The 16,234-nt window shown below is 36.8% G+C and overlaps 1 protein-coding gene across 26 annotated transcripts in view; it reads right to left on the minus strand.

Annotated features, from left to right (window-relative positions):
- LOC307164788 (R3H domain-containing protein 1-like) overlaps positions 1-16,234 on the minus strand; it is a 54,677-nt gene that overhangs the window by 7,047 nt on the left and 31,396 nt on the right. For 4 of the 26 annotated variants that reach the window (XM_079881904.1, XM_079881905.1, XM_079881903.1 and 1 more), the window contains 8 exons: positions 14,122-14,346; positions 12,140-12,273; positions 11,722-11,799; positions 10,650-10,874; positions 9,575-9,698; positions 4,655-4,806; positions 3,762-3,883; positions 1,300-1,403 (listed from right to left, as the gene is read on the minus strand). In XM_079881904.1, coding sequence (XP_079738030.1) covers positions 1,300-1,403; positions 3,762-3,883; positions 4,655-4,806; positions 9,575-9,698; positions 10,650-10,874; positions 11,722-11,799; positions 12,140-12,273; positions 14,122-14,346 — 1,164 coding nt within the window. The remainder of the gene's footprint in view (positions 1-1,299; positions 1,404-3,761; positions 3,884-4,654; positions 4,807-9,574; positions 9,699-10,649; positions 10,875-11,721; positions 11,800-12,139; positions 12,274-14,121; positions 14,347-16,234) is intronic. The other 22 variants (XM_079881884.1, XM_079881902.1, XM_079881882.1 and 19 more) reach the window with 7 other exon arrangements.

A 16,234-nucleotide genomic window follows, 5' to 3' on the forward strand; every position in this document is an offset into this window, starting at 1 on the left:
CAGGAATTACTTTTTAATTACCAGCTCATATCTATTCAATAATGGGAATGTTGGGAGCAGAGAGTGTCATTTCAATTAGCACCTTTATGCCTCGGAGGAAACGACACGAGGCTGAAGGTCACGACAATGAGCCGCTGAATTATAAGCTGGCCGGCGAACGCTCGCACGCTCATGTTCTCCAGACGTCCTTTGTTTGAGAAACACAGGCTAATTCCAGGGTTTGAAGAAAAGACGAGTCGGACTGTATTGTGCTGAGGATCTGGATCACTGATGCCACAACTAGCGCTATTTAAAAATAGCAGAATAAAGCATAAAACGTATGAATAATGCGAACCGTAAGCTCAAGTAACGCCACATGGTCGTCATGACGCCTGCAGTTTGATGACTGATAATCTTTAGTGAAAATTAATGAACAAATGAGCAAGTTAACCAATAAATAATTGACTTGGTGTGATAGCAGAAAGCTATCCAAGTGTAGTCGGAACATGAAATTAACTCATTTCTGATCAGCGGGAAAACAGCTCATGCTTTATATCTTTTCATAAATAATTGTAACCAAAGTTTAAATGCTGTATAATTATAAATTGGTTGTTTGTCATTTTTCTATTCAATCATACAATGCATTATAATGTGTATTACAAGGCAAAATTAATGCATTTTATAATGCATTATATATTAAGGCGGTAACACTTTACAATAAGGTTAATTAGTTAACATTAGTTAATGTATTAACTAACAATGAGCAATACATATGTTACAGTATTTATTAATCTTTGTTAATGTTAGTTCACAGCGCATTAATGTTAACAAGCACAATCTTTGATTTTAATAATGTATTAGTAAATATTGAAATGAATATGTACTAAGATTAATAAATGCTGAAGAAGTATTCATTCTTAAATCATGTTAAGTAAGGTAGTTAACTAATGTTAACTAATGAACCTTATTGTAAAGTGTTACAAGTAATTGAAACCAATTATGCATTATTTGCATTAATGCCCATTAATTGCCCATTAATGCATTATAAAAGTATTTTCAATGCATTAATTTTGCCTTGTAATACACCTTACAATGCATTAGCATTATAAGGTGTATTACAAGGCAAAATGAATGCATTAAAAATACTTTTATAATGCATTACATATGAAGTGCTAGTGAGCATAATGAATCATCGGAATTAAAGATTTCGCTAATATTGCAATATTTCCCTTCAGAAATCTGAGCAGAAAACATCATTGTCTGATTCTAGTGCAAAGAGGACGAGGACGAACGGCCTTCTGGGTGACCGCGGGTTCGTACCTGAGCACTGCTGGGTGGGAATCTGTTGCGAGCCGCAGGGAGGCGAGGTGCGGTGGTACGGCATCTGTTCTGATCCCGGAGGAGGCAAGAACCCCACGGAGGAGCTGCGGAGACACACACACATGCACACACTCACTTAACATGCCAAATACACATACACTACCCGTCAATAGTTTGGGATCGGTAGGATTTCTGCTCACCAAGGCTGCATTTGTTTGATTAAAAATACTGAAAAAACTGTAATATTGTGAAATACTATGACAATTTAAAATAACTGTTTTCTATTTTTATATATTTTAAAGTGTAATTTATTCCTGTGATCAAAGCTGAATTTTCAGCATCATTACTCCAGTCTTCAGTGTCACATGATCCTTCAGAAATCACTCTAATATGATGATCTGATGCTCAAAAAAAATGTCTCATTATTATCATTTTTATTTCAGGATTCTTTGATGAATAGAAAGTTCAAAAGAACAGCATTTATACACTACCGTTCAAAAGTTTGGGGTCAGTAAGAATTTTTATTTTATTTTTTGGGGGAAAGAAATAAAAGAAATCAATACTTTTATTCATCAAGGTTGCATTAAACTGATCAAAAGTTACAGTCAAGACATTTAAAGATTCACATATATTGTGAATATGATATATGATTATTACACACACACAAAACAGTATTGTGAAATATTATTAAATTTTAAAACAGCTGTTTGCTATGTGAATAAATAAATAAATAAATAAATAAATGATATATATTATGTATATATATATATGTATATGTATATATATGTGTGTGTGTGTGTGTGTGTGTGTGTGTGTGTGTGTGTGTGTGTGTGTGTGTGTGTGTGTATGTATGTATGTATGTATATATATATATATTATATATATTATATATATATATGTATGAAGACTTCAGATGCAAAAGCCTCTAAGTGTCATCTGAAATTTCCTTCTAGAATGATCATTTTTATCAAGCTTGTATGTTTATGTTCAGTTATTTCACTTTAATGGCAATGAAAATGACCTATTAATATATTTTTTCACATAGAAAACAGCTATTTTAAAATGTAATAATATTTCACAATACTGCTTTTTTATGTGTATTTTTTATCAAATAAATGCAGCCTTGGTGAGCAGAAGAGACTTCTTTTAAAATCTTACCGATCCCAAACTTTTGACTGGTAGTGTGTATTCGGCTCTGATCAGTCCGACACCTGATAAACGTGACGAGTGCCAGATCAGCACAGCTCGATGAGCAGATCATCAGTATTCACAGAGCTGGGTCGTCTCTAGCGGTTTAATAAGGACACGAGGCGTGTGACGCAGCTGCGAGTCGTCGTTCGCCATCTGTGAACCGCTTCATATGAAGGATGTGCTGCGCGAGATCGCTCTCCTCACGGGACCCAGCGTTATATTAAGACCAGCTGCAGTTCTGGACTTATAAATCATCTTGAACGTGGCCTACTAAAGTCAAGGTCCCACGAGACGACAGCAGCGAGCGAGTGACCTCTTCCTCACAGCTCTGCACAAAACCCTTACAGCGAGAGCCATTTTACCCCACACTGAAAGCCTTCTCAAGTCTAGTTTCGTCTCGAGTCGTAGCTGAAGATTAAATGAGTCTGAATATATTATTCTCAGGGAAATTCATAACTAGACACATTAAAAAATGTATTTACAACAGTTTCAGAGCTGAACTCCAAACACAAAGAGTTTTAGATTAATTTATTAATTACACTGAACTTACTTAAGCTGGACTGTGACGCTATTTTCTTCAAACTTTGTTGCATTATTTTCCTGTTATCTCTGTAAAGCTGCTTTGAAACACTCTATTGTAAAAAGCGCTGTATAAATAAAGGTGACTTGACTTGATTATTTTGTCTGTTTTCTGTTTTACACAGGCGGATCATCACAGTATCATGTGCTTTTATTGTAATTAATAAATATACGTGCAAAATATACAAAGACTGCGGCAACTTTAACCATTGAAAAGATACTTTGACAAAGTTATCGCTTTCCTTATTCAAACTGATTTTCTTGATGTATGTATGTATATATATATATTATATATATATATATAAATAATATATATATATATATATATATATATATATATATATATATATATATATATATATATATATATATAATATCTTTATATATCTATATCAGACAGGCTGCAGCGTTAATTTTGCATGAAATTATTGTTTAATTGAAAAAATTATATATTGTCTTGTAATAATTCAAGCACTTTTGCTTTCACGGGTTTTCCAGGACTTAAGTTTCACAAAGTCAAATTCGAGCGCTTTAAGCACCTTGTACGAACCCTGAAATATGCATTTACTAGAAGATCTGAATGAATCATAATGCTTCTGCAAAACAAATAAACTGTCCTTTTCATTTTTGCAAATGAACACAGCAGTTTCACCTTTTTTCGGTGTAAGTGATTCGGCTCAAGACGCCCGTACCTGAGGGCGTTCTGCTGGTTATGAGGTCCGATGCTGTAGTAGACCTGAAAGCTGGACGCAGGTGCGGGTGCATGGCTGACGACGGGCTGATGATACGCCTGCTGTGGCACAGCCGAGGACACCTGACACAAGATTAGATTACCTTTAATATCATTATAAACATGTGTAACGAAATTAGGAAGTGCTTCCCTTAGTGACGGATTATACAACACAAATATTAAACATAATAAATAAAAAAAATCAGTTTTAAATATTGCACTTAGGGATGCACGATATATCGGCCACCATATCGGTATCGGCCGGTATATGTTCATTTTCAATGATATCGTTATCGGCCGATATCTTAAAGCCGATAAATAATGGATTATTTCCTTCAGCTGAGACACTTCAGATGCGCAACTGTTCACCATGATGTTTCTGAATCACTTGAAATATGATTTAAAATCACTTCAAAAAGGAAAATACAGTAAAAGTGCAGCACAAGTCTGTCATATAGACTACATTAAAAACATTATAATTGTGTGCTTGGGACATGGCTTTTAATGGTGAGACTTTTGTTTTTGTAATCAGGTTCTCCAAAATGAATATAAAAATTTATATTTAGATTTATCGGACAATATATCGGTTATCGGCAAACATAAAGAATTATCGGTTATCGGTATCGGCCAAAATTTTCATATCGGTGCATCCCTACTTGCACTTATAAGAAATATATTGCACTAAAACTGAATTTCAAATGAATAATAAAAAAAAAAAAAAAAAAAAAGATTCTTACTGTACGTTCTCATCGACAGAAATTAAACTTCTCATCATGAGTCATGAGACCGCTCTATAATCATTAATGTGTTATAGGCAGCCGCAAAGACCGAGAGAGTCCATTACATGTTCCTCACCTGATAAGATGGCACTGACATATACTGGACCATCATGCCTTGCATCGGACTGCCCATATTGCTGTGTTGGCTGCTGACCAGCGTCTGATTCTGCAGCGGTTGGATGGCGTTCTGGTAGTTCTGCTGCTGATTTGGCATCACAGTTTGGTAACCTGAAGGAACAATTGTGAGATATAAAGTCAGAATTGCGTGATATAAAGTCGCAATTGCATGATATAAAGTCGCAACTGTGTGTTTTAAAGTCAGAATCGCGTGAAAAACTCCCAATTCTGACTTTATTTCATGCAATTCTGACTTTATATCTCCCAACTGCGTGTTCTTAACTCAGAATTGTGAGACATAAAAATGCAATTCAATAAAAAAAGTCAGAATTTCAAGTTTATTTCTCGTAATTGTGAGTTTATATCTCACAGAATTCTTACTTTATAACACACAATTGCGACTTTAATCACGCAATTGTGAGATAAAAAGTGAAATTGTGAGAATTGTTTCTCTTGCATTTGAGTAATATTGTGTATGTATTTTAAATAACTCTGTGTTATACGTTATGTATGTACTGTATGTATATACACAATGGTTTTGATACTTCATTTTATCTCTTTTTTTTTCTCTCTACTACTACTTTTTCTCTTATTTTGTTTTTATTCTATTTTTTGTATTATACTGTAAAGCACTTTGGATCAACTACGGTTGTGTTAAACTTGTGCTATATAAATAAACCTGGACTTGACTTGACTTGAGATAAAAAGTCATTTTTTTCATTCTGTGGCAGAAACAAGCTTCCATAGATTTCACACAATGTCAATTAATATTGATATGAATATATTCAAAAGATTTTTGAGGCATAGTGACTAAAGCACCAACACTGCATTGACTGTATAGTGTGTCACAAGACCAGCACTAGAAGATCTTAAACTACAAACATATTTTGACCAACAACCAGGAAAAAATTAAGGCGACAAGTACTTTATAAACTAAGATCAGTCATTTGTTGAACTGGCAGTCAGTGTAGATCCATTAAAACCACTGTAATAGACCATTTGGTTCTTAGGCGACAGAATAAAAGAATAAAAAAGATCATTCCAAGTTTATATCTCACAATTCTAGGAAAGTAAAATCACAATTGTGAGATTTTTAAACTCGATATTCTGCGTTTTTCCCTCAGTATTGCGAGAATATCCCGCAAGTCTGACTTTTGTTCTCAGAATTGTGATCTAAACTTATAATTCCAACATTTAAAGTCCAAATTGAGAGATATAAACTCGCTATTATGAGAAAAAGTCGCTATTGTGAGATAAAAATGTTCTAGGCTTAACTGTTATTTCATGCTGTAACTACAGGGTTTATATACATTATGCTCCCTATGAACTGCATTATGTGAATATTATATGTGGATCTATTGTACATCAAATTCATACTTTAAAATGAGGGTAAATGTCGCAGTGTGTCGGTTTAATGCCTGTGTTTGACTTTAAAGGGCATCTTTGACGATGGTATTCTCTAAAAGTGATGATTCTGACATCCAAAGGCACAAGAAAACATTTTTTCCTCTTATTTTGTGGATCTCGCCCGCTTTCCTCCACGTTTTTGTGGAGTATTTGTGGAGCTCTCAACTTTTATTATTTTATTAGCACTCTGGCTGATGCATTTTGTATCCATTGCAATTTAGATGAGATGAGAAAAGATAAATGCATTAGCATCATCCAAAGCTAAAAAGGACAAATCCTGGCAAGACTTCACTTAATTTTTATGAGATTTAAAACTCAGATCACAATCCAAAACGACACCCAGGTTTCTTTACTTTGTTCTTAAAATATTGAGGATCATCAAAGCTGGTCGACACAAATCTCTAAATTCAGATTTGTGTCATCATAAAGCTCGTCAATTAGAGCATAGCTAATGATAGCCTTACTATCTAAAACGCTTTAAATCACTAATGATCTCACCAAACCAGCAGCATTAAATTGCCTCTCATTATCGGAGCGCACACACACACACACACTTCCCCAAAAGACAATAGCTTACATAATGGCTGCCAATGTTACGCCTTTAAAAGCTTCTACATGTAAGATGGTAATTTACACGAGCGGCGGCGTACGGCGCGCAGAAACGGCCCATTATGAGGCAGGATAATTTGCATTGGTGTCAAGGTTATTGGGGGTAGCGTGTAACTCCGTGACACTATCAAACACACTCTCCCCGCGGGAGGAGGGCGTTTTCAATTTCTGCTGGCTTTTGGCCAAAGGGACGGCAATCAATTTAGCCCAGAAGTGGGACAAAAGAAACGGACGGCCCGCGGCGAGGAGATGGTGAACGCGCGCTATTTTTAGCCCTATTCTCTCACCTCCACTTAAAAGCAGAGCATGATGGGAATATAATATTAAACACTGGGTTCTGGCTGAGCGAGCAGGTACAGAAGAGGAGAAAATGTGTTTCACGGTCTCAGAGCATCTGAAGGGTTTGATTTCTAATCATCATTTACATCACACAGGATTCAGAACATATTGCTCACTTTTCTTTCTGATGCAAATGAAACATACAATTAAGAAACACACATTGTTCACAGTTCTGTGTTTTCATTAGAGATGAGCTGCAAACGTTAGACAATCTGTTGACTTTAAACCCAACTTCTGATGTGTGTCTCATCCAAGCAGAGTCTGAAAAATCTGTTTTGAGACTTTGGTTTCATGAAGCTGTTTTTACACGGATTCATTCATTTGATACACATCTTCTGATTTGATACACATGCTGAAAGATCAAGACGAAGCAGCTTTCATTCACTATATTATACAAACGCAGACATTACGATACGACCACTAAAACATTTTATCACTGAATTTCCAGAAGAAAAGAAAACAACAACTATAATTGTTTCACATGATCCTAAAGAAATCCTTCTGATATGATGCTTAAGAAACACTTACGCAGCTTCATATTTTTGTGGAAACCGTGATACACGACCATTCAAAAGTTTCAAGGACAGGAAAAGGAGAATTAATACTTTTATTCAGCAAAGATGCATTAAATTGATCAAAAGTGACAGTAAAGACATTTATAATGCTACAATTTTTTTAATTTCAAATAAATGCTGTTCTTTCGAACTCTCTATTCATCACAGAATCAACTGTTTTCAACATTGATGATAATAATCATCATATTAGAGTGATTTCTGAAGGATCATGTGACATTGAAGACTGGAGTAATGATGCTGAAAATTCAGCTTTGACCACAGGAATAAATTACACTTTACTATATATTCACATAGAAAACAGTTATTTGAAATTGAAATAATATTTCACAATTTTTACAGTATTTTTGATCAAATAAATGTAGCCTTGATGAGCAGAAGAGACTTCTTTCAAAAAAATGAATGGTTAAAAATCTTTGACTGGTAGCCTGGATCATTAAATTACATTAAATGACCACAGCAACTGACCCAAAAAAGGAAAACATGTTAAACATTTTATGCAAACAACACAGACTAATGCTGTGTGACAGTCAAACGGATCACGTGACCTCACAGATGGAAGATTAAAGACGACTCAAACGCAGCTTGATCCGATGTTCGAGGAGGAGTGAGGGGCTGGAAAAGAGACCGGTTCACTGTGAGAATCGTAGGGCGTCTCAGACAGTGCCTCGGCCCCGCATTCAGCCGCTCCGACAGAACTCACACAGCAAAGCTCCAGCTCTGAGCGTCCAGTTCTCCTCACGGTTCTCAACGGATCCGCTTTCAGATATTCAAACCACGAGGGATGTTTTGTTTCGAGCAGAAAGCTTTCCAATTCAATCCAGTAAAACATTTGTCACCGGCGCACGCTGAACAATAGAGCAAAATCAAACCTCTTTGTATCTGTTCAAAGGGCCAAATGCCACGAGCGCCCTGCGATCTCCTGCGACAATCATTGTGTGTGTGCAACACACAGACAACAATGTACACCGAGAGTGTGGGTAAAGAACGAGCGCATCGAGAGGCCCAGTAATTAACACAAACTAAAATCAACGTGAGCTCAAAGAGACAAGGTAAAAACTGCGTTGGCTGCTAAAGCTCTTGTGCACGTGTGTGCAATGTGCATGTGAGTTCATGTATCTGCATGTGTGTGCAGATGAATGTATCCGTGTACATGCGTGTGAATGTGAGTGCATGTGTCTGTATGTGTGTGTATGCGTGTACATGTAAGTGTATGCGTTTGCATGTGAGTGCATGGGTGTGTATGCGAGTACATGTAAGTGTACGCGTTTGTATATGAGTGCATGCATGTGAGTGCATATGTGTATATGATTGCATGCATGCATATGCGTGCATGTGAGTGCATGTGTGTATATGAGTGCATGTGTGTATATATGAGTGCATGTGTGTATATGAGTGCATGTGTGTATATGAGTGCATGTGTGGATGTGTGTATGTGTGCATGTGTGTATATGAGTGCATGTGTGTATATGAGTGCATGTGTGTATGTATGCATGTGAGTGCATGTGTATATGAGTGCATGCATGTATATGAGTGCATGTGTGTATGAGTGCATGTGAGTGCATTTGTGTGCATGTGTGTATATGAGTGCATGTGTGTGCATGTGTGTATATGAGTGCATGTGTGTGCATGTGAGTGCATTTGTGTGCATGTGAGTGCATTTGTGTGCATGTGAGTGCATGTGTGTATATGAGTGCATTTGTGTGCATGTGTATATGAGTGCATGTGTGTGCATGTATGCGAGGTGCATATGAGTGCATGTGTGTGTGTGTGTGTGTGTGCATGTGTGTATATGAGTGCATGTGTGTGCATACGAGGTGCATATGAGTGCATGTGTGTGTGCATGTGTGTATATGAGTGCATGTGTGAGTGCATGTGTGTTATGCGAGTGCATGTGTGTATATGAGTGCATGTGTGTGCATGAGTGCATGTGTGTGTATGAGTGCAGTTACCTGTCGGCTGCGTGGGTGCTGTGGGCATCTGACTCTGAGGGCTGCTGTATGGCATCGAGCCCACGGGCCGGTACGGCTGTCCAGACACTGTGTACTGACTGGGTGAACAGTAACACGGTGCCATCTGTGACAAGAATGACATGACGTGAACTTCAGTGATGTACAGTACAAGCTGATTCACACAAAACGCCTCCAGGCGACGCGACTACAGTCACTGAATTCATGACAGATGAAGTGTGTCACTTCTGCTCTATCGATCTGGGGAGACCATGGCCCATCCTGATACTCACACTCACGAAGTTCAGTGGCCTTAACACACTAAACACACCATCTCTAATAACGCTTATTTTCTACGTGTCTCCCATCATTCATCATGTTCAGGAACAAAAAAATGTGCAATGCAGAGGAAAACAAAGTTAAATTAATTAGATATTTATAGAAGTTTGTTTCAACCATGGAATAAAAACAAAAAGCTAATTGTGACTTTTTATCTCAAGTTTTTCCTTGAGTTTATAATCACACAATTCTGAGACAAAAAGTCAGAATTCCAAGGTATAAACTCAAATTGTGAAACGTTGAGTTTATAACTCACAATTCCAAGGGGAAAAAATCTGAATTGTGAGATGTAATAATGTTTATAATATGCAATTATGAGATATGAACTATCAATTAGAAGGAAAAAAGTCAGAATTGTGAGCCGAAACTCGCAATTAAAAATGTATAATTTGAAATTACGAGATATAAACTGGGAAAACAAACAAAAAGTGTTGCACATTGTATTGGTGCAGAAGGTGAGCTTGAGATTTTTTTTTAGAACATTTGCAAATGCTTTTTTTCCCACTTAATTAGAAGCATCACAATTACATAGGAACTACTGAACAGACATTTAGACATTTATTTTAAAGTGCAATGCACTGAAACTCTAAACATGTAGAAAAAGCTCTGTACAAACTTGCATTTTTGTGCCATTTTTGTGGCAAATATGGCATGTAAGACAAGAGGTCAAATGCAAAAAGTGTTTGTATAGGGACAGAACACATGTGTTGACATTAGATGCTCTGATTGTGTCCCGCACCTGCTGCTGGATGAAGCTCTGCTGCTGGTTGACGGAGGTTGCGTGCGATGAAGGGAACGTGGGCACGTTCTGTCCTGGCGAGGGCATCATGTATCCGGCCTGATGAGGCGCAGGCGTCTGGAGAGACACGGGCGACGGGTAAACGACTGCGTGAGCATCACGGGTGTCTCCCGACGCCTGCCGAACCATCATCATGTGACTGAACTGGGCGCTCAGATTATCCTGCTGACAGAAGATTTTGTTTCATAAAGTATTTGCAGTTTGTTTTTAGAACTGAATAGAATCAACTCTTTACATGCCTGTAATTTGCCACATTTTACATGATTATGATTGCTATTTTATTAGCTTAATTGCATCAATTTGATCAAAGTATTGTGTTAACAACATGAGTCAACAGTTTAACATGCGTCAACTGTTGCTAGCTAGACGGCCAAAGCACAGATGAAGATGACATGTTCTTGCTTTTACTGTAACTATTAGGCTTTATGAATTTGCTTTTTGTGCCCCATTAGAAATGGTAAGAGACGAGACGCTTTTCTATTCATAGATTATTAATTCCAGCATCTGCTCCTCCATTAATTATTCAAAGCATCTCCCACTCTTTTAATTAGTCATTAAGGGATGTTTACTGGCTGAGGGAGGTCAAGAAAAAGAGGTTATGATGTGTGTCCGAGTGAGCCATGATGGGTTTGAGAACGTTCCTTAAAATACTGAACCCTGCAGCTTTGCTATGTGCGATTGATGTGAAAAGCGTACGATGATGGAGTCAAGAAGTTGAGGAATGCACAAAGCGGTCGACATCAGAGAGAGAGAGAGAGAGAGAGAAAGAAAGAGAGAGAGAGAGAGAGAGAGAGAGAGAGAGAGAGAGAGAGAGAGAGAGAGAGAGAGAAAGAGAGAGAGAGAGAGTGTGTGAGAGTGTGAGAGTGTGAGAGTGTGAGAGTGTGAGAGAGAGAGAGAGAGAGAGAGAGAGAGAGAGAGAGAGAGAGAGAGAGAGAGAGAGAGAGAGAGAGAGAGAGAGAGAGAGAGAGAGAGAGAGAGAGAGAGAGAGAGAGAGAGAGAGAGATGTAGGTACCACAGTGAACTGCTGGTTAGGAGACACTGTAAGGATCGGTGGGTAAGACACCGTGGACGGCTGGACAGACCAGAGAGGCTGAAGACACAGAACAGGAAGAGGAAACACACACACACACACAGGAAGAAAAATGAATTTAGTCCCAGATGTACAGGATGGAAAAAGTCAGGGAATCAGGAGAGAACGTGCAGATGGTTTATAAAGTCAATCAACACTGATAAACACAGATTAATTTCCCAAACCTAAGAACATTAATGTGGCTCCTAGAAAATGTATGTCCTTAAATAAATCCATAAAATGAATGATTCATCAGAGCAAATACGTCCTAATAATCCAGCACATCTAACCTAAAGACTGCCTCTGAACACCAAATCAAACCACTGGATTCATTAGTAATCGTCAGCAATGCTAAACTCACCTGTGACATGACGTGATTGGCGGGCTGGTGAGCGGCTGGAGGCGGAGCTACAGATGATTGACACCTGGAGGCCTGTGAGGTCATACTGGGGTTGTAGACAACAGCACTGCTTTCAGGGTTCAGGAAAGGCTGACCTGAGATCAGTCAAGAGGATTGTAGATTTAAAGCATCTTCTATATGTTTTATATATTTACAGTAGGGAATTTATAAAATATCTTCATGGAACATGATCTTCACTGAATATCCTAATGATTTTTGGCATAAAAGAAAAATCGATAATTTTGACCCATACAATGTATTGTTGGCTATTGCCACAGATATACCCGTGCGACTCGAGACTGGTGACGTGATCCAGGGTCGCATATTATATAGCAAATCTCATTGTTTATATAGTAGTAATGTACGTATATTATCGCCCAGCTCTAATCTGCTGAATGCAACTATAAGCATGAAGATATTAATAAACATTACTATCATGATTTTCTGTGAAGTTGCTTTGAAACTGAGTATTGTGAATGTGCTTTAGGAATAAATTGACTTGACTTAATGCTAATGTCCAGTATCGGCTCATTTGTTCACACTGAGAAAGATGAACCGCACTAGATTACGAACAACAGTGCAAATGAGCTAAAGTCTGAATATAAACCTGTAAATGATGACAAATGCAGCACATAAGACGGCACTGAGCTCCAGAACACGATCTCACATCCCAGAGGCCTCGGCAGAAGTAAGAAATTTCCCATTTGCAAACTCCGTAAAGGGGTCAATATGCAATTACACACCGGTGCTGCCTGGTGTAAATGCATTAGCGCTGGCCAAATAACGTGACCTAGCGGCTGCATGCATATTTTAAGGTCTCCAATGAAACAATATTTTACACGTGCGTCTGGCCCCGGACACATCACAAATGGCTTCATTAGGAGTTTGCCAGCAGGACACTGTGGGTGTATTTGCTGACTGAAGTCTGGGGTTGAAAGTGACCTTTATAAAACGTTTATTTTTATTTTTTATGATCACTATGAAGAAGAGATTTTAGGGCCCTATTATTATCATCATCATGTTTTATGATTTAATCATTCTGTGTTAAATCATAAATCCAGAAAATAAATTCTGAAAATACAAATCATAGATTCCTATTATTGTTAAAAAAAAAAAAAAAATTTTAAACAAATAATAATAATAATAATCTATGAATTAGGTTGTTAAAGTTTTATTAATTCAATTATGAATTCAATTTAATTGACTAGAAATGCTTTTTTGATTATGCAATTTTAATTAAACAATTAAAATAAAATCCAGAAAAATTAATAATAATAAAAAAAACATTTCATAGGGCTCTAAAAATTTAAGTTTTAATAAAAGTAATGTTTTATGGTTTAATAATTTTGTATAAAATAATATATCCAGAAAAATTCAAATCACATAATTTCTGATTTTTTTTTAAACAAAAGAAAAATAAGCCCAACTATTGTATTAAAAAAGTTGATTAGACATTATTTTTGATTATTAAAATTTCAATTAAACCATTAAAATGAAATCCAGAAACATTACAAAGGAAAGCATGGAATTTGAAAAAAAAAAAAAAAAGAAAAGAAAAAAGGATTTTGAGATTAAATCAAAGATATTTTTTAGGGCCCTAAAAATATGTTGTTAAATTTCATAAGTTCCATGATTTCAATTAATTAGATGTGCTTTTTGATTACTAAAATGTACTTTAAACATTAAAACAAGAGTCAAGAAAAATTCAAACGGAAAAATGAGGGCCCTACGATTTACAGAGCATCAATTAAAAACTTTGACCTTTCAGAAGAAAATAAAATCCTCATTACGAGCCCAAACAGTGATGCACCGTAAAACCCCACCATCAATTCAGCATCAATGTTTATGAAACGACAGTCTGAGACACACGGTTAAGATCAGGGTTAGTGGAGGATATAAAGACATGCATATCGAGAGAAATCAGTTGCACAGCGTTTACCAACCTGTATGAGGGTTGACCAGGATACTTCCGGCCGGTATCCCTGCGGCTTCCAGGGGAAGCAAATAGTAGCTAGCATTAGCCGTAGACGCTGGCGGCTCATAGCAAACGCCGCTACTAGCGCTGACAGGAGGATAGGCCATCGACTGCGTTAAAGCCACGGCAGAGGGAGGCTGGGATCGAGAGAGCGAACCCGTGGACGAAGCTACGCTACTACAAGAGTCAGAACCTAGAGAGGGAGTAACGACAGGAGCCTTAAAGGGATAGTTCACTCAAAAATGAAAATGTACTCTTCCTCAAGTCATTCTAGGTGTATATGACATCCTTCTTTCAAAAGTTATATTAAAAAATGTCCTGGTTCTTCCAAGCTTTATAATGGCAGTGAATGGCCATTTCTGTTTTGAAGTCCTTAAAAGTGCATCTATCCATCATAAAAGTGCATCTATCCATCATAAAAGTGCATCTATCCATCATAAAAGTGCATCTATCCATGATAAAAGTGCATCTATTCATGATAAAAGTGCATCTATTCATGATAAAAGTGCATCTATCCATCATAAAAGTGCATCTATTCATGATAAAAGTGCATCTATCCATCATAAAAGTGCATCTATCCATCATAAAAGTGCATCTATCCATCATAAAAGTGCATCTATCCATCATAAAAGTGCATCTATCCATCATTAACCCCCCAGAGCCGCGTGGAGCACTTTTATCATGGATAGATGCACTTTTATGATGGACAGATGCACTTTTATCATGGATAGATGCACTTTTATCATGGATAGATGCACTTTTATCATGGACAGATGCACTTTTATGATGGACAGATGCACTTTTATGATGGACAGATGCACTTTTGATGGATAGATGCACTTTTATGATGGACAGATGCACTTTTGATGGATAGATGCACTTTTATGATGGATAGATGCACTTTTATGATGGATAGATGCACTTTTATCATGGATGGATGCACTTTTATCATGGATGGATGCACTTTTATGATGGATAGATGCACTTTTATCATGGATAGATGCACTTTTATGGACTTCAAAACAGAAACGGCCATTCACTGCCATTATAAAGCTTGTAAGAGCCAGGACATTTGAAATTAGTATGTCATATACACCTAGGATGACATGAGGGTGAGTAAATCATGGGCTAATTTTCCTTTTTGGGTGAACTATCCCTTTAACATAGCAGCGGTGAGAGCGATCGCTCGTGAATTCACTGGGGATCGTGGAACATATTGGCAAAGGAAGCGCTGCAGTTATTAAAACACTGCAGAATATGGAAGTATAGAAAGCAAGGTCAGACGAATTTCAACAAGATGCTCAATTCAATTTCATTTCTAATTACCTCAGGGACCGAAGCAATGGAAGAAGAGAATAATTGTATTAGCCTGAGAATGACATATTAATTAATTTCTGATTAATGTCTCGGCTCATTTAGCAATTTACTTGTTTCTTGTCTCTTCTCTCAAATATGGGATGTTTTTTTTCCCATTTGAAATGAGAAGCACTAAACGTGTTCATGTCTCAAATGCCGTACAGGCGGAGGACGGTAATTTACATAAGCGCTACCATTCAACAGTTTGGTTATGTTTCTGGAAGAAGTCATCTTTTCTGCTCATCAAGGCTGAATTTATGTGATCAAAAATACAATAATTTTTTTTCAAATATTATTACATTTTAAAATAACTTTTCTATGTGAATATATAGTAAAGTGTAATTTATTCCTGTGATCAAAGCTGGATTTTCAGCATCATTACTCCAGTCTTCAGTGTCACATGACCCTTCAGAAATCACTCTAATATGATGATTTTGCTCAAAAAAACTTTTATTATTATGATCAATGTTGAAAACAGTTGACCTGCTTCAGATTTTTGAGGAAATCATAATGCTTTTTTCATGATTCTTTCATGAACAGAAAGAAAGAACAGCATTTGTGTGAAATAGAATCTTCTGTAACATCATTACTGTCTTTACTGTCACTTTTGGTCAATTTAATGCATCCTTGATGAATAATAAAAATAAAAAAAACATGTTAACATTAGTTAAAATGAACTAAGAGTGCAAAATACTTTCTAAAAAGCATTTATTGATCTTAGTTAA

Source organism: Squalius cephalus, assembly GCF_949319135.1.
Source record: "Squalius cephalus genome assembly, chromosome: 9".
NCBI classification, from domain to species: Eukaryota; Metazoa; Chordata; class Actinopteri; order Cypriniformes; family Leuciscidae; genus Squalius; species Squalius cephalus.